At 41.0% G+C, this 27,396-nt stretch overlaps 1 protein-coding gene across 2 annotated transcripts in view; it reads right to left on the bottom strand.

The window, feature by feature from the left end:
• LOC124776502 (interleukin-1 receptor-associated kinase 4-like) overlaps window positions 1-27,396 on the bottom strand; it is a 135,600-nt gene that overhangs the window by 11,551 nt on the left and 96,653 nt on the right. For both annotated transcript variants that reach the window (XM_047251521.1, XM_047251522.1), the window contains exons 7-8: window positions 15,958-16,113; window positions 9,594-9,749 (exon numbers count right to left, since the gene is read on the bottom strand). In XM_047251521.1, the coding sequence (XP_047107477.1) occupies window positions 9,594-9,749; window positions 15,958-16,113 (312 nt within the window). The remainder of the gene's footprint in view (window positions 1-9,593; window positions 9,750-15,957; window positions 16,114-27,396) is intronic.

The raw sequence follows: 27,396 nt of genomic DNA on the forward strand, positions 1-27,396 counted from the left end.
AAGCAATATGGGCTTGTGGACTTCTGATTGCAGGTGTCACTTTGCAACATGACAGTGACTGGCCTCATACTGTCTGCGCAACACACGCAATCACCTATGACCTACACTCTGATACTTGGCCACATCCACCATACTCACTAGACTTTACACTACGTTATTGCCACATGTTTGGACCACTCAAAAAGGTAATGGGAGGAAAGAAATTTTGTTCTGACAAAGAGATGCAGCAGGTGGTGCACAAGTGGCTGTGCATATGGCCAAATTTTTGTTTTCCTTTCTTTTTTTCCTTTAAGCATTGAGTCGTTGACAGCACACAAAACAAGAATAAAAGCCAGTTGTCTACTTTAGTCAAAATTACTTCCATTCTACACAACTTACCATCATATTTGAAAGGTAACTGTTGAGAAATATTCCACCTTGCCTTCCCACTGTCTACTATCTACTTTCTCTTGGTTACTTAAAAATATTTCTAGTTTTGTTTCATTACTAAGAAAATATTGTGAAAATCTGTGGCTACTGTGGATTTTAAATTGTTATTGTTCTTGATTTTTAATTCTTATTCTTATTACTTTTGATTGACATTATAGCTCTTCTTATTTATTCTTGTCCATTATTGGAGTAATTCAAGATGGGGCAGATTAACGTAGTGAGAACTATCGTGAAAAAAACAAAATTGTTACTGGTAATAAGTGTAACGTGTATGTGAAATGAGCCGTAAAAGACATTCGGTGCGCCGTGTGTAGTTTTCGGTTCCATGAGAAGTGATCAGAGGTGTCTATAAAATTTATAACAAACGATTTCATGTTTTCTTGTCAGGGGTGCACTACAAAAACATGCAAATGAGAAACTAAAAAGGTTTTGAAGGACAAAGACAAGTTAATAAAAAGATTGCAAAATGAAGTCAACATCTTAAAAAATATATACAATGCTCCGAGTGAAAAATGTGCAAATTTAGAGAAGCAATTGCCTATTGAAGATCATTGTCGTTTGGGCAATTTGGATGTGAACAGTAACACATGGCGCCGACCTACACATAGTGTCTCACTAAATGTTGTGCAAAACAAAACTAAAAGTGTTCTTGGGCTCTAAGACAAATGCAGAGAAATGAACAATGATAAAACTGCTTTTCCTGCACTAGAAAGTGAAAAAAGAATGAAAACATGACATATGAACAATACCATAACCGATACTACAAATATCTCTATGAAAAATGACACATACAAAAAGTGTAAATAAAAATTAACTATGCGCTGTAAAGAAGAAAGAAACAAAAATCAATGTACATGGAGGCAACCAAATGAAAAGACACTCTCAAGAACTTAGAAGCATTAGTAAAACACTGGCAGTGACAGGCCCGGTACAGATTTCAAAGAAGCGATGAGTAAAATTGTGAAAAATGACTATATTACACAGGACAATGTAATGACTTGTACTAGAGCAAATGACACGTGCAAAAATAGAACCGAAAACATGTTTACAGAGCTCGAGACTTCTATTACTTCTAACTAATACGAATACCATTATCATAAACTTCAGCCACAGACATGACCTGCCAGAATCCTCACCAGTAAACAACAAAATTCATGGAATAAATGAAAAACTTAAAAACATGTGTAAGATGTTGGGTAATGTTAAATTAATAGATTTCAACTCATTTGCTAGAGTGTGTTTCACCAGACATAGACTTCACTTGGACAGTAAAGGAAAGTGCATGTTAGAAAAGATGATAAGTGAAGAAATTAAAAGTAGATCCCAAAAGACAGTCCGTGAACTGGGGTGGTATGAACCATATGGAGAATGCGCTACTGAACCAGCAGCAGCAACCACTTGATACAACCACATCAGCAGCCAAGAGGAAGGATAGTGCCACCACTTGTTCATTTACCAGAAGCAGCAATGTGAGTTATTGTAGTGAAGGCTTTTTATGAACTGTCATGCCCTAGACAGTGCCACCAAAATTGTAAATATAGATGCATTAATTTCTTTGCCTCTTTCAGCAAATGTGCTGACAACCAACCCCTCTATGACTAACTTGACAAAACAAAGTATCTCCCTTTACTCACACAAGATAAATGACCATCAAAATAGTGTTCAGAGATGTAGTTGAGATACAGAGATAAATAGCTCCCAGAGGAATACAAATAGAAGCAAACTACTTACTTTTCTACAAATTAATATATGCTGCATTAGAAATCAGCTTTCAGAATTATAACATTTGTGTAACAATCAGGATGCTGATATTATATGTGTATCTGAACACTGGTTAACCCGAGATCAAGTTAATACACTGGTTTCCAAAATTAAAGTAACAAACGTAAATTTTGCAAGATTGCTCTTATTTTGCAACAAAACGGTATAAACAGGTGATAGTAAAGTAGAAACAATGTAAAGAATATAGAACCTAAACAGCTACAACACGCATAATGGTACAAAAAAATGTTCTTCGTTTTTCTCAACTGAACAGATTTGCACACACATTCTGACAACTGCTTAATGTGCTCAGTATGGGGTGTGACCACCTCTGGCAGCAATACAGGCCTGACAATGATGGGGTATACTGTGAATTATGTCATCAGTCTCATGTTGAGGCAATAACGCCTATTCTTCCTGCAGAGCTGCTTGCTGTCTTGGAGAGTTGTTGGTGGGTGCTGATGTGATGAAAGCCGTCTCCCTAGTGCATCCCAGACATGCTCTACGGAATTCAAATCAAGAGAGTGAGGAGGCCACACCTGCTCTATGAGCGAGCATTATCATCCATCAATACAAAGTCTTGGCCCACAGCACCTCGCAACAACCACAAATGAAGTTCCAAAAGCTCATCATGATACCTGACAGCAGTTAAACCTTGCCGATTCATCTGTTATCGTAAAGAGGGGTTTGAGTGATGTTTGTTTCATGAAATTGTGTTTCACATTCCCTCTAGATGCGAATCCCTTGAGAACCACTCTCCAGACTAAATCGAGACTCATCTGTGAAAGCAACATTGTCCCATTGTTTGGCCACCCAGGTAAATGACTCCACTCTAGATGTTCCCTTCTGTGAATACGCATCAGAGTTACCCATGCAGCAGGTCTCCTACAATAAAGTCCACTGCCGAAGCCTCCTGCACAATGTTTGCCTCGATACTACATGTCCAGTGGATGCTGCGAGCACACATGCCAGCTGCCGTGCAGTACTACTGCAGTACTGTTGTCCCCCTACAACCAAATAACGGTCCTCTCTTCTGAAATCGTATGTGATTTGCTCCATCGCAGCGAGGCCCTGGACGTGCGGAATATTTGTGTATAAGGACGTGGTATCAATGGTTACAAGGATGGAAACCATTTCCTTTCACGCCGATCACCTGCCACCCTACCTAAAACCTCTTTCCTCATTACCTTAGCCAGCTTCATCCTGACCCACAACTTCTTCACTTTTGAAGGCCAGACATACCAACAATTAAAGGGAACAGCCATGGGTACCAGGATGGCCCCCTCGTACGCCAACCTATTCATGGGTCGCTTAGAGGAAGCCTTCTTGGTTACCCAAGTCTGCCAACCCAAAGTTTGGTACAGATTTATTGATGACATCTTCATGATCTGGACTCACAGTGAAGAAGAACTCCAGAATTTCCTCTCCAACCTCAACTCCTTTGGTTCCATCAGATTCACCTGGTCCTACTCCAAATCCCATGCCACTTTCCTTGATGTTGACCTCCACCTGTCCAATGGCCAACTTCACATGTCCGTCCACATCAAACCCACCAACAAGCAACAGTACCTCCATTATGACAGCTGCCACCCATTCCACATCAAACGGTCCCTTCCCTACAGCCTAGGTCTTCATGGCAAACGAATCTGCTCCAGTCCGGAATCCCTGAATCATTACACCAACAACCTGAAAACAGCTTTCGCATCCCGCAACTACCCTCCCGACCTGGTACAGAAGCAAATAACCAGAGCCACTTCCTCGTCCCCTCAAACCCAGAATCCCCCACAGAAGAACCACAAAAGTGCCCCACTTGTGACAGGATACTTTCCGGGACTGGACCAGACTCTGAATGTGGCTCTCCAGCAGGGATACGACTTCCTCAAATCCTGCCCTGAAATGAGATCCATCCTTCATGAAATCCTCCCCACTCCGCCAAGAGTGTCTTTCCGCCGTCCACCTAACCTTCGTAACCTGTTAGTTCATCCCTATGAAATCCCCAAACCACCTTCCCTACCCTCTGGCTCCTATCCTTGTAACCGCCCCCGATGCAAAACCTGTCCCATGCACCCTCCCACCACCACCTACTCCAGTCCTGTAACCCGGAAGGTGTACACGATCAAAGGCAGAGCCACGTGTGAAAGCACCCACGTGATTTACCAACTGACCTGCCTACACTGTGATGCATTCTATGTGAGAATGACCAGCAACAAACTGTCCATTCGCATGAATGGACACAGGCAGACAGTGTTTGTTGGTAATGAGGATCACCCTGTGGCTAAACATGCCTTGGTGCACAGCCAGCACATCTTGGCACAGTGTTACACCATCCAGGTTATCTGGATACTTCCCACCAACACCAACCTATCCGAACTCCGGAGATGGGAACTTGCCCTTCAGTATATCCTCTCTTCTCGTCATCCGCCAGGCCTCAATCTCCGCTAATTTCAAGTTGCCGCCACTCATACCTCACCTGTCTTTCAACAACTTCTTTGCCTCTACACTTCTGCCTCGACTGACATCTCTGCCCAAACTCTTTGTCTTTAAATATGTCTGCTTGTGTCTGTATGTGTGGATGGATATGTGCGTGTGTGCGAGTGTATACCTGTCCTTTTTTCCCCCTAAGGTAAGTCTTTTCGCTCCCGGGATTGGAATGACTCCTTACCCTCTCCCTTAAAACCCACTTCCTTTCGTCTTCCCCTCTCCTTCCCTCTTTCCTGATGAGGCAACAGTTTGTTGTGAAAGCTTGAATTTTGTGTGTATGTTTGTGTTTGTTTGTGTGTCTCTCGACCTGCCAGCGCTTTCGTTCGGTAAGTCACCTCATCTTTGCTTTTTTTATATATATATATATATATATATATATATATATATATGAATATAATAGAGGGAAACATTCCACGTGGGAAAAATATATCTAAAAAGAAAGATGATGAAACTTACCAAACAAAAGCGCTGGCAGGTCGATAGACACACAAACAAACACAAACATACACACAAAATTCTAGCTTTCGCAACCAATGGTTGCCTCGTCAGGAAAGAGGGAAGGAGAAGGAAAGACAAAAGGATATGGGTTTTATATATATATATATATATATATATATATATATATATATATATATATATATTGAAAAATAAGTCAAGAATTACTATATGTGGTGACTTTTAACATAGAAATGGCAAACCACAGGGGCAAGTCACAAGGACATTTCTGAAGATGCTAAGATCATTGGACCTATACTGTACAAATAACTGTGCTACATGTAAGAATGACTGCATAGACAATAATATAGTGAATTTCCATTGGTAAGACTTCGCAGTCAGACTTTCAGCAGAAATGGTTGGCAGATCATGAGCCTTTACTCCTAATTAAAATTGAAGAACCTTAAGTGGTAATATTAAGAGGGCAGAGGGAAGAGTACATAAGAGTGTTTATTGAGAGACTAGGCAGGGCAAACTGGGGCTTTGTATAAAATTGCCAGTCGGGGAAAAGGTGAGCCGAAATGGCCCTTGATAACTGTTTTGAAGAATATACAGATTTGTGGTATTCTTGTTCTCCAGTAAAAAAAAGTTAGGTCTCCAATTGCACTCAAAAATAAAAGGCTGAAGTGGTTTTCTGAAGAACTTGTGGGACTCGAAGAAAACGTGCCCATACTGTACCAGATACATAAGCTTGCCTGAAACCAAAGGACAGAACAGAGAGAGAACATCTATAGGTCCTATATGGAGAAAAAAAAAAACTGGCAGTGGAAAACTATATAGAAAGGGCCCCCAATAAATGCAAAGCAGCATGGAAAATAATAAAACAAGAGGACACATCAAAATGCACATAAGGAGCTCTGCTATAGCCTGAGGAATTAAATCATTGCCTCTTAAACTCAGTTAAAGAAATAGGAAACTATATTAAAGCAACAATTTCATCCGCAATGGGCCTGATTGGAGCCCCACTGCCAGGTGACAGGTATTTCCGTGGAGTGATATCACATCTGATGATATTATAAAAGCTTGTTTTCAAATTCTAAATGTATAGACTGCTGTTGGTTCTTGAATTACATCACTAAAAAGACAAAACACTCAATCTCTAAACCATTAGCTTTTAATCTTTAATAAATGTGTAAAATTTGGAGTATTTCCAGAATTGCTCAAGATAAGTTATCCCAGTTTTTAAAAAAGGGGACAAACAACTTCCCTAAAGCTACACAAGCAGCTATAGTGGAAACTCGCATAGCCAGAGTAATTTGTTCCAGAATCTTACTCGTAGTGTGAGACACTCGTTAAGCGAAACAATTTATCCCACATAAATTAATGTAAAATACGATAATCTTGTTCCTGCCATTTGTTCAAAGAAAATCATACATACAGTAATACGTACTTTATTATTCGTGATATATAACTAATTATTTTTTACTAGGAAGCTTTCTGTAGTCATTTCTTTCTGCCGACGCTTCAACACATGGTAAATGGAAATGTCGTGTGGCTAGGGCCTCCCGTCGGGTAGACCGTTCGGAAAATGCGACACAGAATTATCATCAAATAAATTGTAGCGTGCGTAGTCACTACTTTATTTGGGTGATGATTTTCAATGTACGATGCAACTAATTCCCATACTTTCAGCATTTCTCTTATTGTGGCAGAAGATTGCTGCTTTGCTGTTACCACCTCCTTCTCCTCCTCTTCCTCCTCCTCCTCCGCCTCCTCTGAAGAACTTCTCTCCACAACTTCCTGCTGTGATACACACTGTAGCTCTGTAAGTTCTTCAGTGGTCATTTCTTGGTTGTGATCTTCCACATGCTCATCAGTATCATTGTTATCCACTTCTAGTCCCAAGCTCTTGCCAAAGACACAATCTCATTGACTACAGGCTCCATAGGTACCAATTGAAGCACCTCTGAGTCACCTTTGACAACACATACTGGCCAAAGCTCCTTACAAGGAAACGTTAGGGTTCTCTTGGTAATCCCTTCTCACACCTTTTCGATCATCTTGATGCATGCTATGATGTTGAAGTCATTTCCCAAACTCTCTGAGAGTGAGATTGGTAGCTTCAGTCAACTCAAAGCAATGCTTGAAGAGTGCTTTAGTGTAGAGCTTGTTAAAGTTAGAAACGATCTGCTAGGCCATATGCTGGAGTAACGGAGTGGTGTTAGGAGGCAGAAATTGGATCATGATAAACTGAAAGTGTTCAAGGAGGAGGTCTTGTTGGCCTGGAGAATGGGCAAGAGCATTGTCCATAACAAGCAAAACAAGGAGGGGCAGATTCATCACAAGCAAATATTTTTTCACTGAAGTACCAAACACTCATTGATCCAATCACAAAAAAGATCACAAGTCACCCAAGACCTGTTGTTGGAACTCCACAAAACATTTAACCTGCTGTTCTGGAATTTACATTTCTTGAAGGCTCGTTGAGTTTCTGTATAGTAACCAAGCAGTGGTTTAATTTTCAAATCACTGCCTATATTGGTACAGAATAGTAGTGTGAGATGGTCTTTCGTTGACTTGTGACCGGGCAATGCATTCTCCTCTGCTGTTATAAAGATATGCTTCAGCATCTTTTTCCAGAAAAGACCCATCTTGTCACACTTAAAAAACTGTTGTGGCAAGTAGTCTTCAGAATCTACAGGCATCTTGAAGTTGCCGCTTAGTTCTCTGCTACCTTTGTGTTGGAGCTGGCTGCTTCGCTGTGCCTCACAATGCTGTGGATGCCGCTAATTCTCTTAAACTTCTTGATCCACACTCATCCCTTAAACACTTCTTCAACCACTGATGAACATCGTGTCTTCTTAATGAGGTTGGCAAAAATCATTCTCACATTCCTGTAAATGATCTTCTCATTAATAGTATTGCCCTGCAATTGCTTTTCATTTATCCATATAAGGAGCAACCTTACGACATCGTCCACAAATGAAACTGTTGTTTAAATACTCTTGTCACTCCCTTTGAAGCATCTATTTCCTTAATCTCCTCCTCGTTCTTGAGGATAGTGCAAATAGTTGAGGCAGACCAATTGTCTGGAGCTCACACCACATTTGTGTTTTTCAATGATTTCACATTTCATTTCGAAGGTCATTTTCTTTCTCTTTGTATCACCGCTGTTAGGTGGCCAAAGCAAAGCATTTGATTGCATTCCTGCTGACATATTAATAAGGAAGATGGAGTTTTATAGAGTGTGTGGGAGCACATTAACTATGATGTATTCTTATTTAATCAACAGAAAACAGTTCGTCTCAGTCAGAAACGTAAATTCCTCCTTAAAGGAAATCAGCACAGGTGTTCCACAAAGTCTATTCTCAGACCCTTCTTCTTCATTGCAGCCTAATAACATAGCTCATTCTGTCATATGTTATGCAGCTAATATAACACTACTTACCACACATTGGAGAATCTCAGATCTGAATAGGATAACAAAAGAAAATCTCGATGCAGCTTTGGACTGGTTTGGGGCTAATTAACTCCTGTGTAATCTTGATAAAATCCAACAACTCCTAATGGGAATGTCCAATGAAACAGAAAAAAAGTCAGTAAAATTTTTAAGTTTTACATTGACTCCAAACTCCACTGGGAGGAACATACCAATCATATATGTGAAAAAATCTTGGGTGTCATACCCGACTTTGAAGCTAAGGGATTTAGTGAGCTTGGATTTCTTAGGGTGACATATTTTGGACTACTCCAGTCACATATGTCATATGGTCTCATTGTATGGTGACACTCCCATCACATTGAGACTGTTTTTAAAAATACAGAGGAAAGTCCTACGTATAACGTGTAAAACAGGACACATGGAGCACTGTCGTCATCCTTTTTCCAGGCTCAGAATACCCACAATTATACATTTACATGTACAAGTGTCTGTGCTGTACGTTAAAAATAATATTTCAGAATCTGCTGCTAGATGAGAAACTCATGAACACAGCATCAGGCTAATTCAGATACCAAGGCACAAGTTAGCAATAACTGGAAATTCTCAAAAAGTGAACCCACTCCAAATTTTCAACAACTTACCAATCTATGTTTGATCTATGGACCTAAAAATGTTTAAAATTAAATGGTGCATGTGGCTATCAGATCACACATTTTACAATATTAAAGAATTTTTTGAGGTGCCTGAGGAGGATATTAGCATAACAAATTTTCCTATAGTCTACTGCATCATTATGCTTCTGTCTTTTGTACAATTATGTCCTTTATATTCCAATTATTATTGCACAGTGTTTGTACTATACTACATCACAGTATAACTTATGGTCACTAGCTATTAGAGATCTTCCTGTAACTTAATATGTGCACTACAGATAACGGATATTATTTTATTACTGCCTACCCATATGTATTACTATATTCCTGCATTATACAATAACAACAAAGCCTATTTCACTGTAAAATGAGAAATCAAATGAGGAACTTACCACACCAAAACTGAAGACATCTAATTTGACTGACACATCTCCTCTAAAAGCTTCCGGTGCCATATATGCTGATGTGCCAAATACTGTACTTGTCAGAAGAGCACTCTGAGTCTGTTGTGAACCTGCACCCAGATGGACAAGTCCAAAATCACCTAACTGTCAACAAACAAAAAATATTTTAAATTTCTTAAGTATTATGACAACTATGATGTGCTGAAGAAATTAAAGAAACACAGCAAAGCACATTTGAGTTCTGATAACAATAATTGAAATTCCTTCGTGGATTAAAATGTAAAATAACGGAAACGCAATCAATCACCTATAGTGAACTTATTTGTGCCACTCAGACACACATAAGAAAACAGTATTCACACAAATTTTTTAACTCTTGTCCTTTTATGTTTTCTGTTACACATGTGTATGCACCACACACTTCAGTCTGCTATAGGGTAGTGGCTGCCTTTTCCTTATTTTACATCCAAATTCTGATATGGAATTGATACTAAACATGCTGCAGAAATTCATCAGTGCAAGTATAAAACAGAGAACCCAGTAACACATGGTAAAAATAGTTTAAGAAAAACAAATGCAATGATATGAAGCACAAGTTCAGAGAACTGATTTTTTGAAATCAACAGCATTTTGTTAATTTCTTAAATTATTTATTTCCATTACTATTTAGCTTTGTACAAAAAAAACTAAAATAGACTGCTAATCCCCATTTCTCCATAAAAAGGTCAATTCCTTTGGAAGGGAAAGAATTAAACCCATAAGATTTGCTCAAAAATGCAAACGCACATCTTCTATCTGAACATATCCATTGTGAAATAGACTAGATTTGGAGCATGCAGGTTCAATTCAGAGCACCCCTTGAGATTTGTGAGAGTGTAAAAGGTTGGAACAGGTGTACTTTAGGTCTTGAGTGGCCAACTTTAAAAGGAGATGAATACATTAACAACAGCACTATGATTAATATATGAAAATAACATGCTGAACATGTGCAACCCTAAATAGGATGCTAAGAGACTGCATCATTATTCAGAGCAGGACATCTGAAATGTGGATAAGCTGACAAGACAAAAAATTTATACAAAAAAAAGAGCTTAAAAATGAACGGTAATTGAGATGGACAAAAAACCTGGGGTAAATGCATGTAGCTGAAACTTGAGGGTGGGGGGGGGGGGGGGGGGATGAGCAATCTAAAGACAATGTAAAGTACTTCAAAAAAGGGGGGAGAGGGGAGGGGGGTATGAAAAGAAACCCACTGAAGGCTGGAATGTACTTACATGTTCACATTTCCTGGCTAATACAATTCTTCGAACTCTCATTCTTTTGTAACATCTTTATTATAATTCCCACATGCTTACTCAGCCCTTTATCCACAGATTTCCTCTTGTTGTTCCCACTCACTTCCCACTTCTTCATTTGCACTTTCACTACATCTCATGTTCTAACTTTTTTCATCCACACTCTAGTAAAATTTCTACTCACATCTAGCAGAAAGGGAATGACAGCTAACACAGTTATTAGATTCTTTCAGTTTGTGGAATTTTGTACTGGGACCACAGCAGAACATGACTGATTTATGACACAGCTAGTAGAGGGCACATATTGAGTATCAAGACTGATTCACTATCAGTTGTAAGATAGCTGGACTGGCATAAATATAGTGAGTAGAGTTTTGATATATTCATGTTGATTTGTGTGGCTTTGGCACACACAGTTCAATAACAGCAGGGCAAAAGTGTATAATGAACAGCTATGTGGTCAGCCAAGGACATCCATGGCAGATGACAATGCCTGTCATATCTTTTTCAGGATGATTATGACATTCAACTGGTGTCTTTTATAGATCTCCAAGGACAGTGCACACAACACCAGTCAGGACAAATTCCATTACAGACACATATGATCATAACCAATTCCCACGAGAGCACATTCATTTCATGAGGAAGGAGTATTGTTCATGCTCCATGTCACTGCAATGGATAAAAGAAGGACAATGCAAACCAGGCATGCACAGTATGGACACATACATGGGTCATTTTTTTTTCCAACCTCCGATCGTTTAGTATAGAAGATACATGAGCAGCAGAAAGTGGACGTGCACTGTAGGCTACCGCGCAACTCTCACACTACCCATTCCGCCATTGCTGACCTCAAGGCATCAGTCTGTGTTGCACTACAGCCACGTAAACATGGCTGCCGTCACTGTTGCCTCCGCCAAGTATGAATTACCAAGTGTAATTAGGTTTCTGTAAGCAGAAGAGAATAGTGCAGCAGAAATTCATCGGAGAATGCGGAGAATGAGCTGAGTGTACGGTGATAACTTTATGACTGATGGTGTTGCACGTGAATGGTGCCGAAAGTTTTAAGATGGACAAAATGCCATGCATGATGAAGGGGGCCAAGTACGCAAGTCATTCGTTACAGCTGAACTTGTTGAACGAGTTTACAGAATGGTACAGTCCTGACCTGCCACACAGTGACTTTCACCTTTTCTCTGAACTGAAGACGTGGCTATAAGGGCAGCACTTTCAATCCAATGATGACCTTCAAAACGTCAATGCTCATTTTAAATCATTGGCAGCAACATTTTTTGAAGGGGGTATTGTAAAGCTGGTCCACAGGTACGATAAATGTCTTAATCTTTTCATGTTGAAAAGTAACCATAAGTGTGCAAAAATTTTGGTAATAAAATAATTGTTTTCTATGACATTGTCTATTGTCTTTTATTTATAACCTACTGGAGGTTGGAGGGGGGGGGGCTCGTCTATTATTCCAGCCGCCACATATATTTAAAATGTTCTACCCCGTACTGGATGAAATACTGCACGAAGTGTCTTCTTGTCATGACTAAGTGGTATGTAGAAACAGACCTCAGTAGCTAATGAGGTATACCCGAGAGCCACTACAGAGCTTTGAAAGATGGAAGTTCAATAAAACTATGAAACCATTCTCAAATGGCTCAAGCTATTAACCTGCTGCACATAAACAGCAAACCTTGAGGTTTAATTTGTCGTACAATTATACAATGCAGGCTTTAACAGGCAATGGTATTTCCTTAATGGCTTTTAATTGTCGACTAAATGTTCATTTCTTGCTGTGGAAGACATTGTCAGGGGCTTGGAGACAGCTGTCTAGATTCTCTTACTTGTACTAGTTCTAAAAGCAAAAACTTCACTTTCCAGTGTAAACAGTACAAAACTTTGCCACAGCTCAGGAATCTTTAACAGTGTTTCGATGATGACATGAGACAATGATTATTGTGATTACAAATAAATAGGTTGGCGCCTCAACTATCTGAAGTTCTAAAGATTTGAGAAACAGTAATTGCCAGACAATCTAATTAAATGCCTCCACAGACTCTGATGATGTCTGCTGCAGTAGGAGACCAAGTATTAGACAGAAGAATGAGCCATAAACAATGATCAATAACCTAGAAACACTGTGTCTCTTAGGAAACTGTAAAAATGTTGAAATTAAACTAAGTAGCCTTAAAAAGACCACTGTGGAATGAGAATTATTACCTTGGAACACTGAAAATATTACCAATGCAGGAGGTACTAAATTTAACTAGGAATCAGGAGATACATTACTGTCATTTATATGGTAATGGCAAATGCTTGGTGGACTGTAAATAATTTACGGAGTAGAGATGACAGCACATCAGCCACCAACAGGCACATATACTGAAGTGCCAAAGAAGCTGGTATAGGAATTTGTATTCAAATACAGAGATATGTAAACAGGCAGAATAAGGCGCTGCGGTCGGCAACATCTATGTAAGACAAAAAGTATCTGGTACAGTTGTTAGATTGGTTACTGCTGCTACAATGGCAGGTTATCAAGATTTAAGTGAGTTTGAATGTGGTGTTATAGTTGGTGCAAGAGCGATGGGACACAGCATTTCCAAGGTAGCGATGAAGTGGGGATTTTCCCATACGACCATTTCACGAGTGTAATGTGAATATCAGGAATCCAGTAAAACATAAAATCTCTGACATCACTGCAGCTGGAAAAATATGCTCCAAGAACGGGACCAACAATAACTGAAGAGAATTGTTCAGCGTGACAGAAGTGCAACCCTTCTGTAAATTTCTGCAGATTTCAATGCTGGGCCATCAACAAGTGCCAGAGTGTGAACCATTCAACAAAACATCATTGATATGGGCTTTTGTAGCTAAAGGCCCATTTGTGTGCCCTCAATGACGCACAGCACAAAGCTTTATGCCTCACCTGGGCCCGTCAACACTGACATGGGACTGTTGATGACTGGAAACATGTTGCTTGGTCGGACGAGTCTCATTTCAAATTGTATTGAGTGGACGGACCTGTATGGGTATGGAGACAACCTCATGAATCCATGGATGCTGCTTGCCAGCAGGGGACTATTCAAGCTGGTGGAGGCTCTGTAATAGTGTGGGGCATGTGCAGCTGGAGTTATAAGGGACCCCTGATTCATGTAGATATGACTCTGGCAGGTGACACGTACGTAAGCATCCTGTCTGATCACCTGCATCCATTCATGTCCGCTGTGCATTCCGATGGACTTGGGCAATTTCAGCAGGACAAGCAACACCTCAAACAGAATTGTTACAGAGTGGCTCCAGGAACACTCTTCTGAGTTTAAACATGTCCGCTGGCCACCAAAGCCCCAAACTTGAAAATTATTGAGCATATCTGGGATGCCTTGCAACATGCTGTCCAGAATAGATCTCCATCCCCTCGTACTCTTACAGATTTGTGGACAGCCTTGCAGAATTTATGGTGTTAATTCCCTCCAGCACTACTTCAGACATTAATTGAGTCCATGCCAAGTCATGTTGCAGTGCTTCTGCATGCTTGCTGCGAGACCCTACAGAATATTAGGCAGGTGTACCAGGCTCTTTGGCTCTTCAGTGCAGAAAAGACTGGTAACTCCATGATCAGTTTTCAATTTGTATCAGACTGTGTGCTGATCTGAAACTTACTAGCAGATTATAACTGTGTGCCAGGGCAAGATTCAAACCTGGAATCTTTGCCTTTCACATGGGCATGTTCTCTACTAACTGACCTAACCAGGCAAGAATCATGATCAGCCCTCACAGCACTACTTCCACCAGTACCTCATCTTATACCTCCCAGACTTCACAGTAATTCTCCTGCATACCTTGCTGGACTAGCATTCTTTGAAGAAAGGATATTGCACAGACATGGCTTAGCCACAGCCTTGAGGTGTATCTAGGAAGTAGGAGATGAGATATTTGCAGAAGTAAAGCTGTGAGGGCAGGTCATTAGTTGTGCGTCAATAGCACGTGCTCCCAAAAGGAAAAAGTTTCAGGTTCAAGTCCTGCTGCAGCACGCAGCTGTAATCTGCCAGGAAGTTTCAAATCAGCACACAATGTGCTACTAGTGAAAATTCGTTTGGGAATCATACCCCCAAGCTGCAGCTAAGCTGTATCTGCAATAACCTTTCTTCCAGGAGTGCTAGTTCTGTAAAGTATGCAGGAGAACTTATGTAATGTCTGGAAAGTAGGAGATGAGGTACTTACAGAAATAAAGCTGTGAGGCTGCATTGCCTCAACTGACCATATTGTGCTGACACTGCAGCTTGACTGGGCTAGATTCTTATCCCATGAGCTTGCCGCCTCTACCTACCAGCCATCAGTCATCCTCCCACCTGCTCCCCAACTCTTAGATATTAATGAAATTTCCATTGAACCACAGAAATTTCTTTTCAGCTGTGCATCGTATTTGAACTTAGCCTCTCACTGAGGACAATGTGTGGAGTAAAAGCTTGCACTGGATGAAGATGTGGAAGAAAACGGAGAAGGCTTATTTGTAGCTAGCAGACTGTCAGCAACTACCAACTTTATCCAGTTCATTTAAAACTATTAAATCATTCCAATTTCTCTAATGATGTCGACGAAAATACTCAATTTTTAAAAAATATAATGTAATTGGATGGATAAAAAATCTATTCACCAAGCTGCAGCAGAAGAACACACATAAAAAGTTATTAAAATTTGCAAGCTTTCATGGCTTCTTCTAGCAGAAGGGTAGAAGAGGAAGGAAGAGGAATGAAGGAAAAGGACTGGCAGACCTCACCAGTCCTTTTCCTTCACCCGTCTTCTTCCTCCTTCACTCCCTTCAGAAAAAGGAACCACTGGCTCTGAAAGGTTGCTAATTTTAACACCTCTATATGTGTGTTCTCCTGCTGCCGCTTGGTGAGTAGATTTTTTTTTTATCTTTCCAGTTGCATTATAATTTTCCTAATGAGTCACAGCAGGGAACCTAAATACTTAAAAATGTCTAAAGATCTGTAGTTTAAGTGGTCTGGGAATGCAACTCAACAACTACTAGGAAATTTCCATTCACTTACTTTGGCTTGCAAACTGTCGTTCAGCAAAATATTTGCACTTTTTATATCCCTGTGAACCAGAGGCTTCTCAAATGCAGTATGCAGATACAAGATTCCTCTTGATGTACCAAGAGCAATGTCCAATCTTGTTTGCCAGTTCAGTACAGGAGTTGAGCCCTAAAATCAATGTGATAGTAGAAAATTTATACAACACGAATCCAAACTGGCCAAGAGCTCTGATTTAAATAATATAAATCAAATTATACAAGCAAATCTCCCGCTGGAAACAAAATAAAAGCTGTTATTTAAAGTAATGCTACAGTAACACAATACATTTACAGTTGCGATAATAGAAAGACCTGGATGTAATACAAAAAATGGAAAGAGTAAAGGTAACATTCCACCATATAGTAGAAGCATTGGATTGTCTGTAGGCATATAAACAAATCAGAAAATACTGATAATCTTTTGGTCTGATGTCCTTCCAACCGTACCTGTGATCCAGTTGCAAAGGAGCATCCTCTTCAGTACCCTGTTCCATCATGGACTGGAACAACTTAACTACATCCTTTCCCAGAGCCTAAAATATCTGTCACAATGCCCATGAGGAACATCATATTTTGAATCCTTCAGACCTCTCCAGAAGTGGTATTCCACTGCCTACACATCCTGTTCCATCCATGCTTACTCCTCATCCCTTACCACACTGACCATACCCCTGCGGTGGACCTTGATGCAAAACATGTTCTTTGCACTTACATACCAGATCCTACTCCAGTCCTATCAAAGGCATACCCTCAGCAAGAGAAGTTGTGTGTTGCATAGTGTACAGTGAGGGAATGGATTGCGAGAGGCAAGCAGGACAGAGAATGGGAGATAAAGCAGAGAAGGAAGCGTGAGTGTAGACTGATAGAATTAAGTGGTGGTCATGGGGACAGGAGTGAAGCCCGTACCGAGCTACTGAGCGTCTCTCCTGCAGAGTCTTCCACTGGAGTTTATCTATCATCTCCGTAACGCTTTCGCGATTACTAAATGATCCTGTAACGAAGCACGCTGCTCTCTGTTGGATCTTCTCTATCTCTTGTATCAACCCTATCTGGTACAGATCCCACACCGCTGAGCAGTATTCAAGCAGTGGGCGAACAAGCGTACTGTAACCTACTTCCTTTGTTTTCGGATTGCATTTCCTTAGGATTCTTCCAATGAATCTCAGTCTGGCATCTGCTTTACTGACGATCAACTTTATATGATCATTCCATTTTAAATCACTCCTAATGCGTACTCCCAGATAATTTATGGAATTAACTGCTTCCAGTTGCTGACCTGCTATTTTGTAGCTAAATGATAAGGGATCTATCTTTCTATATATTCGCAGCACATTACACTTGTCTACATTGAGATTCAATTGCCATTCCCTGCACCATGCGTCAATTCGCTGCAGATCCTCCTGCATTTCAGTACAATTTTCCATTGTTACAACCTCTCGATACACCACAGCATCATCTGCAAAAAGCCTCAGTGAACTTCCGATGTCATCCACCAGGTCATTTATGTATATTGTGAACAGCAATGGTCCCATGACACTCCCCTGCGGCACACCTGAAATCACTTTTACTTTGGAAGACTTGTCTCCATTGAGAATGACATGCTGTGTTCTGTTATCTAGGAACTCCTCAATCCAATCACACAATTGGTCTGATAGTCCATATGCTCTTACTTTGTTCATTAAACGACTGTGGGGAACTGTATCGAACGCCTTGCGGAAGTCAAGAAACACGGCATCTACCTGTGAACCCGTGTCTATGGCCCTCTGAGTCTCGTGGACGAACAGCGCGAGCTGGGTTTCACACGATCGTCTTTTACGAAATCCATGCTGATTCCTACAGAGTAGATTTCTAGTCTCCAGGAAAGTCATTATACTCGAACACAATATGTGTTCCAAAATTCTACAACTGATCGACGTTAGAGATATAGGTCTATAGTTCTGCACATCTGTTCGAGGTCCCTTCTTGAAAACGAGGATGACCTGTGCCCTTTTCCAATCCTTTGGAATGCTACGCTCTTCTAGAGACCTACAGTACACCGCTGCAAGAAGGGGGGCAAGTTCCTTCGCGTACTCTGTGTAAAATAGAACTGGTATCCCATCAGGTCCAGCGGCCTTTCCTCTTTTGAGCGATTTTAATTGTTTCTCTATCCCTCTGTCGTCTATTTCAATATCTACCATTTTGTCATCTGTGCAACAACCTAGAGAAGGAACTACAGTGCAGTCTTCCTCTGTGAAACAGCTTTGGAAAAAGACATTTAGTATTTCGGCCTTTAGTCTGTCATCCTCTGTGTCAGTACCATTTTGGTCACAGAGTGTCAGGACATTTTGTTTTGATCCACCTACCGCTTTGACATAAGACCAGAATTTCTTAGGATTTTCTGCCAAGTCAGTACATAGAACTTTACTTTCGAATTCATTGAACGCCTCTCGCATATCCCTCCTCACATTACATTTCGCTTCGCGTAATTTTTGTTTGTCTAAAAGGCTTTGGCTATGTTTATGTTTGCTGTGAAGTTCCCTTTGCTTCCGCAGCAGTTTTCTAACTCGATTGTTGTACCACGGTGGCTCTTTTCTAACTCTTACGATCTTGCTTGGCACATACTCATCTAACGCATATCGTACGATGGTTCTGAACTTTGTCCACTGATCCTCAACACTATCTGTACTTGAGACAAAACTTTTGTGTTGAGCCTCAGGTACTCTGTAATCTGCTTTTTGTCACTTTTGCTAAACAGAAAAATCTTCCTACCTTTTTTAATATTTCTATTTACGGCTGAAATCATCGATGCCGTAACCGCTTTATGATCGCTGATTCCCTGTTCTGCGTTAACTGTTTCAAATAGTTCAGGTCTGTTTGTTACCAGGAGGTCTAATATGTTATCGCCACGAGTCGGTTCTCTGTTTAACTGCTCAAGGTAGTTTTCAGATAAAGCACTTAAAAAAATTTCACTGGATTCTTTGTCCCTGCCACCCGTTATGAAAGTTTCAGTCTCTCAGTCTATATCCGGCAAATTAAAATCTCCACCCAGAACTATAACATGGTGGGGAAATCTACTCAAAATATTTTCCAAATTATCCTTCAGGTGCTCAGCCACAACAGCTGCTGAGCCAGGGGGCCTATAAAGACATCCAATTACCATGTCTGAGCCTGCTTTAACCGTGACCTTCACTCAAATCATTTCACGTTTTGGATCTCCGTCAATTTCCTTCGATACTATTGCACTTCTTATCGCTGTTAACACGCCTCCCCCTTCACTGTCCAGCCTGTCTCTGCGGTATACATTCCAATCTGAGTTTAGGATTTCATTACTGTTTACGTCTGGTTTCAGCCAACTTTCTGTCCCTAGTACTATATGGGCGTTGTGACCGTTTATTAATGAGAGCAGTTCTGGGACCTTTCTATAGACGCTCCTGCAGTTTACTATTAGCACATTAATATTGTTATTCCCTGTTGCATTTTGCCTACTCCTACCTTGCCGCGTCTCAGGAGGCGTCTTGTTGGGCCTAGGGAGGGAATTCTTTAACCTAAAAAACCCCCATGTGCACTCCACACGTACTCCGCTACCCTTGTAGCCGCTTCCAGCGTGTAGTGCATGCCTGACCTATTCAGGGGGACCCTACATTTCTCCACCTGATAGCGGAGGTCGAGAAATTTGCACCCCAGATCTCTGTGACAGGGACTAGAGGGACTAAGACCAATAGGATAGCAGGATTGAATTCCATGCATCCATCATATTTTCACTCCCGTCACAAGTGTACTGCACCCTATCAGAATTAGGGCCACCAGTGAAACCAATCATTGATATATTTGTTCCTTTGTATTTTTGCATGTGTGCATGACTACCCACTAGGTGTACTCCGAGATGAATGGTCACCAACAAATTGTGGCCAAGAGCAGAGTTGCCCACCCATTTGTGGAATATGCTGGTAAGCACAATGTGCTTGACTGCTCTGCAGTCTATGCCATCTGGATCTTCTAACCCAATAGCATCTTCTCTGAACTATGTATGTCTGGTACTGTGACAGTTTACACCTTGTGAGCATAATCTGTTAGCACCATACCATGACAGCCCCAACAAACAGCATCACCTTGATGGTTGTGTCTTCACCTTTTTTGCCAGTCATGACTCCATAATGATACAACCACGATTCTCTTGTGGCGATTATGTGGCTAAAGAAGGTATCTGGAGTGACCTTACACAGCTGCAACATTTCCACTGCTGCCTCAATTTGGTGGGCATTTTGAAAGGGTGGAACACAGCGGGCGTCAATCTTTGTTGTGTTGAAAGCTTCATGCAAGAAGCTGAAAACTGCTGCATGACTGATTTTCACTTTTTACATTTCAGCTTTTCTATCTGATTATGATAGTGTGAAATAAATGATTATTAAAAAATACAGTCAAATGCTGGAAATTTCATTCAAAAACTACTATATGACTGAGGTGTCCAAAGAAGGAAAAATCAGTATGGATTGTTGCAGTGTCATTCCCCATCAAATATAGAAAACAAATTACTGCATGATAGTCCATTTTATCAATGGACAGCATACTATGGAACTGTGGCTCTGAGATTTCAGTGTGTATCAGGATTGCAGACGTGTATCTACAATGAAAAAAAAAATTAATAAAATTAAATTAAATCCAGCTGAAAGTGCTTCTCACAGGCCACAAAAAGGCAAATACGGTCCTCTTTAATAGGCTGACGGAAGGGGAAAGAGCTCCATCAATCCTCTTTCTTCACCAAATATTTTGGAATGCAAATCTTTTTAATGCAGAACATCCTAAATTATTTTATCCAGTCTCTCTCTTTGTAGTGAAGCCCTCATACTCAGCATCTCACTGACACTGTCTATAGATGTCTCTCTGCCACTGTCTCCTTTTCCTCCCATTGGCACTTCCTCCCGCCTGTCTCCCACTGTTACAGTCCTGATCCCTTTCTCCTCTCACTCCTCCTTATCACTGTCTCCTCTACCATTTTCTCTGTCTCTCTGTCCAACCGTCACTGTCTTTGTCCCATTATTTTTCTCTCCCATTGCCAATGTCTGTGTCCAGGCACCCCCACCCCCCAAGCCTATGTATGGTCTCCACTCACCTCTCTTTTTCATTTCCACTGTCTCTTTGGCTTCCACTGCTATTGCCTTCATTCATCTCTCTCTTTCTCTTCTACTGTCACTGTTTCTAACTGACAATCACTGTCACTTCTCTCTTTGGGTCCCACTGCTACTGTAGTCATCCCTCTCTCTTTCACTGGCACTTTCTCACTGTCTCCTCTTTCTCTCTCTCCCACTGGTACTTTCTCACAGGGGTGGATCATGGGCCTAAATTCTTGGGAGGCTAGGAAACACACTGAGATATCACAATTCCTTCCCTTTTAACATAAGCATACATAGTGTTCCTAATGAGAATGATGACCACCACCACCAACAACACCACCACAAGGACTACTGCTGCTAATAATAATAATACCACCACTCATTTTTATTTACACACAAACCGGTAGACCGGGCATTTGAGGGATGTTACTTGTAAAACCAGTTCATTCAATGATCGTTCTTCTTTGTGAATCTTTTCACGACATCGTACCATGTGTCTCAGCTTAATGGTTTTTCAGTTTTGGTACAAGTAAGAGCTCAAGTTCTAAAAGCAGCTGCAAGTGACTGAAGGATGTGCCATACATTTGTAATAAAGAATCATCACTGTTTACAAGGAAATGCTCTACATTACTGGTGAACTGAGTAGTACTGCATAATTTTAGGAGGAGCAGTTTATCACCATCCCCTATCCATGACATCGACTTGTTGTAGAATCTTAGAACGTATTCTGAGCTCAAACTTAACGATGTTCTTCATACAGAATGACATCCTCCATGCAAACCAGTGTGGATTCCAAAAACAACGATCATGTGAAACCTAATTTGCACTTTGCTCACATGATACACTGAAGCCTTTGGATGAATGCAGTGAGGCAGATGCAGTATTTCTTGGTTTCTGAAAAGCATTAGACACAGTACCAAACTTAAGCTTATTGACAAAAGTAGAATAATATGGAGTCTCAAGTGAAATTTGTGACTGGACTGAGGACTTTTTGGTAGGGAGGATACAGCATGTTATCTTGGATGAAGAGTCATCATCAGATATAGAAGTAAATTTGTGTGTGCCCCACAGAAGTGTATTGGGGCCCTTGCTGCTCATGCTGTATATTAATGAACTTGCAGGCAGTATCAATAGTAACCTAAGACTTTTTGCAAATGAAGCAGTTACCTACAATGAAGTACTGTGTGAAAGAAGCTGGATAAATATTCAGTCAGATCTTGATAAGATTTCAAAGTGGTGCAAAGACTGGCAACTTGCTTTAAATGTTTGAAAATGTAAAATTGTGCACTTAATAGTAAGTGGCCAACTCATGTGAGTACCTGGGTGTGACACATTGTAGGGATATGAAGTGGAATGATCACCTAGGCTCCGTCACGAGTAAAGCAGGTGGTAGTCTTCAGTTTATTGGTAGAATACTGGGGATGTGGAATTAATCTACAAAGGAGATTGCTTACAAATCGCCTGTGTGACCAGTTCTAGAATACAGCTCACATGTGTGGGACCTGTACCAAGTAGTACTAACAGGAGATATTGAACATACACAGAGAAGGACAGGACGAATGTTTGCAGGTTTGTTTGATCCATGGGAGAATGTCACAGAGATACAAAAGAACTGAACTGGCAGACACCTGAAGATAGAGTCTATTAACAAAATTTTCAGGAGCCGACTTTCAATGACGACTCTAGGAACATTAGTATACTAAACCCATATGTATCTCTTCATATAGGGAGTGTGAGGATAAGATTAGAATAATTACATCACACACAGAGGCATTCAGACAATCATTCTTCCTGCTCTCCATAAACGAATGGGATGGGAAGAAACCCCTGATAACTGGTACAATGGGATGTACACTCTGCCATGCACTTCATGATGGTTTGCAAGTATAGAAAAGATGCAAATGTAGATATCACATGTGAAAATCTTGTTTCCAGTTGTGTTAGAATATTATCCAGTACTTTGATGTACAGCTGTTTGTCTTTTGACATCAATGGGTTACCACTTCATGCATCCATCATTTCAACTCTATTCATGGAAGCTTCAGGTTATGAATTAGTCAAGTGTTTTGTGGAATTTAAAAAGTCAATCAATTTATAAGCTTTTCATGTAAGTCAAGAATGCTAACACAGCATTGTTGCAGAACTGATTTTTTCCTGAAGAATATTGAGAAACAGTTCAGTCTTTAAAAATGTAGAAAAGAAAAACAAAGTGGCTGTTTTTTAAACCACTTGCTTCCCTTGTAATTGTTATACTAGAGCCTGGACTGTCAATTATTCCATTTGAAACCTCAGTTAGGCCTGAACAGTTTTCATGAATGGCAAATATTATTCTACAATATTATGGAAAGGACAGATCATTACTCACCATATGGAGGAGACAATGAGTCACAGACAGGCACAACAAAAAGGCTGCTACACATTAGATTTTTCAACCAAAAGGCCTTCTTCTAGCACACACACACACACACACACACACACACACACACACACTCACATACACACACACACACACACCACTGCCTCTGGCCACTGAGGCTGGAAGTGTACAGCAACTGTGCCCGATGGAAGGAACAATCAGTGGGTGGTGGGGCTAAGGAGGAGGATGAGACATGGAAAAGGGAAGGAAAGCAGGGTAGGGGTGGGAGAAGGTGTATGCTGCTTGTGGGAGTGTGCAGGAATGTGGTGGCAACAGGTTAGACCACTAGGTGCAGTTGGTAGTTTTGAAGAGAGATAGTTGACAGGGGGAGGGGTGTTACGGAAGAGAAGTGAAATGGAAAAGGAGGGGAAGGAAAATAGACTAATGGGTGAGCTGGTGGAATAGAAGGCTGTGCAGTGCTGGAGTTGAGCAGGAAAGCGGACAGGTAGGTGAAGGATAGGGATTAGCAAAGGTTGAGGTCGGGGGGAACATAGGGTATACTGAAGGCAGAGTTCTGAACAGCACAATTCAGAAAAGCTGGTATTAGTAGGAAGGATCCAGATGGCACAGGCTATGAAGCAATCACTGAAGTGAAGCACATTGTGCTGGGCAGCATGTCCAGCAAGTGGGTGATACAGCTTTCTCTTGACTACAGTTTGCTGGTGGCCATTCACGTGGACAGGCAGCTTGGTGATTATCATTTCCACACAGAAAATCGCGCAGTGGTTGCAGCTTAGTGGCCTTTGATGGGATAGGTGATGACTGTGACTGGACTGGAGTAGGTGGTGGTGGGAGGATGTATGGGACAGGTCTTGCCTCGAGGTCTATTGCAGGTATAAGAGCAAAGGCTTTGGGAGCAGGGGTGGAGGAAGGATGTACAAGAATACTGCATCATTTGTCGGGTGGCAATATATCACTGGGGAGCAGTGGGAAGGATAGTGGGTAGGATATTCCTCATTTCAGGGTGTGACGAGGGGTAGTTGAAGCCCTAGCAGAGAACATGATTGCTCCAGCCCTCAGTGTACTGAGGGATGAGGAGAGTGCTCCTTTGTGGCTACAGTGTGTATGTGGGAGGTGGTAGATAACTGGAGAGACAAGGCACGGAAGTTCTCTTCCTATACAACACTGGGGTGGTAATTTCAGTCTATGGAGGCCTCAGTGAGACCTTTGTTATATTTAGACAGTGATTGATTGTCGCTACAGATGTGATGGCCACAAGTGGCTAGGCTGTACAGAAGGGACATCTTAGAATGGAAGAGGTGGCAACTGTCAAGATGGAAGTATTTCTGGTGGTTGGTACGTTTGGTATGGATGAAGGGTACTGATATATCCATTCTTGAAGAAGAAGTAAACAATAAGGAAGGATGTGCATGCAGACAATTAAAAAAAAAAAATCCCAGATTTCCCTGTTGAAAATACACTTTTTCCTGGGTGAAAACAAACTATACCCTGGGTGAAGGTACATATTTTTCTGTGTTAAGTCACAATATAATTTCCCTCAGAGCTGTAAAACTTATCAATCCTTTTAATGTTAAAAGTCTTATGTGACAGTGTACAGCTTCCCGGCACTTTACGGAAGAAAAATCAGCAAAAAACAACATGTTTCATAAAGATCTTTGAAACAACATGTTTCGTAAAGATCTTTGATGCATGGCAACAAGTACACTGCATATTTTTTCTATTATGAAAGTATAAATACAAATTCCACCACATACAGCACAGTAGCATCTGAAGCACTGAAGCACTGAAACTGAGACCTCTTGTGAAGCGCTTTTGTCAGCCAATCATAGCTCATGTCATATGATCTCACTAACCATTGACAGCAGATATTCAGAACACATGACATGTTGTCAGCCAAGAACATTACTGTTAAGTATCAGGAACAAATAGGAGAAGTTAATGGGTTTAAATTAATATACATTGATCACCCAGAACGTTATGACCACCTACCTAACAGCCTGTACTTACATTTTTGGCGAGTATAACAGTGGCGACACATAGTGGCATGGAAGCAATGAGGCCTTGGTATGTCACTGGATGGATTTGGCACCACATCTACACACAGAAGTCACCTATTATTGTATATTCTGGGGAGGGGAGTGATGAGCTCTGACGACACGTTTAATCACATCCCAAATTGTATGATTGGGTTGAGATCTGGCATGCTGCGGGGCCAGCACATCAACTGGAACTTGCCACTGTGTTCCCCAAACCAATCTTCACACTCCTGGCCTTGTGACATGGCACATTTTCTTCTTGAAGAATGCCACTACCGTCAAGAAACATGATCATCATGAAGGGGTGTACATGGTCTGTAAGCAGTATATGATACTCCTTGGCCATCAGGGTGCCTTGCAGGATCTTCACTGGAGCCACAGATGCCCACGTGAATGTTCCCCAGAGCATAAATGAGCTGCCGCCAGATTGTCTCTGTCCCACAGCACAAGTATTACCGCACTGCTCCCCTGGAAGATGACAAATTCGCACCCTCCCATAGACATGATGAAGAAGGTACTGGGATTCATCAGTCCATGCAATGCTCTGCCACTGTGCAGAAGTACAGTGGCAATAGTTAAATGCCCACTTCAGACGTAGCTGCCGACGACGTGCTGTTAACATTGGCACATACACAGGTTGTTGGCTGCGGAAACACATCTTCAGAAGTGTTCAGTGCACAGTGTTGCCAATTACACTTGTATACTGCCAGCAAAAAATTCTGATGTTACTTCTCCCACAGTTCACTGCCTGTCCTGTTTTACCAATCTGCCCAGCCTGCAACATCCAACATCTGTAATGAGGAGAGGCCACCCAATCCCACGAGGTCTGGACGTGATTTCACCCTGGTTTCACCACATGTTGAAGACACTCACCTCAGCACTCCTCAAACACCCAACAACTTGTGCAGTTTTCAAAATGCTGAGCCTCTGGGCCATCATAATCTGCCCTCTGTCAAACTCAGATAGATCCTGCACTTTCCACATTCTACACATGGGACAGCACATTCATTGATACTACATGCACCATGCGTGTATCTGACTAGCAGTCATTCCCTGCCAAGTGATGCTATTATCGCTGGACGGGTCTAAATCGCCAGTAGGTCAGTGATCATATTGTTCTGACTGATCAGTATATATACAGTATAGCTACAAGAAGAGCTAAGATTTCACATATAATATTGGTTGCCATTTTTTCTTTTTATCTGAAGGTGTGGTTAGGCAGGGTCCTAAGAGTACTGCTTCAATTGCAGCAGCTGTACATTTTTCACAAGCACGTTTATAAATTTCACTGCTGAGCAACAAACATTTTGTGGGTTACCTGGCTGAGTACATGTTCTGGCGAGCACTTCAACTTTTTCCTAGAAAAGCCAATTATGTGACAAATTGCTAAAGAACTCACCTTGCGACCCCCTTGACTCCCTTTTTCTAAGGAAGATTGTACTTTTTGCCATAATTATTGCTAAATTTGTAATCAACGAAAGAATTAAAATAAAACTAACATTGAAGATTGGTCTGTTTTAGCACATATAGATATATCAAAAACAGATCTTCCAGTAAAATTTTGAATAATGACTTAAATGGCTGGTCTTCTGGGCCCGGAATTTTCTAAGTGGCTGCTCTGCAAAGTGTTAAGTTTTGAATGAGAGCCCAACACTCTCACACGTAGCATAATTCGTCTCGAGTAAAAAGAAATTTACTTTAAAAATAACTTCTCAAACCACCATTCACAATATTTTCCTGTGACCTGTTAGAAATGTAAACAGTTGTGACATCACACTTACCAATAGCAGTTTGTTGTTACAAAGCATTGCATAGTTTTTGTCCTAAAGCCTTCGACACATCTTACTGCCGGCAGACACTTGTGTATGCACTGTGTGTGTGTGTGTGTGTGTGTGTGTGTGTGTGTGTGT

Source organism: Schistocerca piceifrons, chromosome 2 (genome assembly GCF_021461385.2).
Source record: "Schistocerca piceifrons isolate TAMUIC-IGC-003096 chromosome 2, iqSchPice1.1, whole genome shotgun sequence".
In the NCBI taxonomy this organism is placed as follows: Eukaryota; Metazoa; Arthropoda; class Insecta; order Orthoptera; family Acrididae; genus Schistocerca; species Schistocerca piceifrons.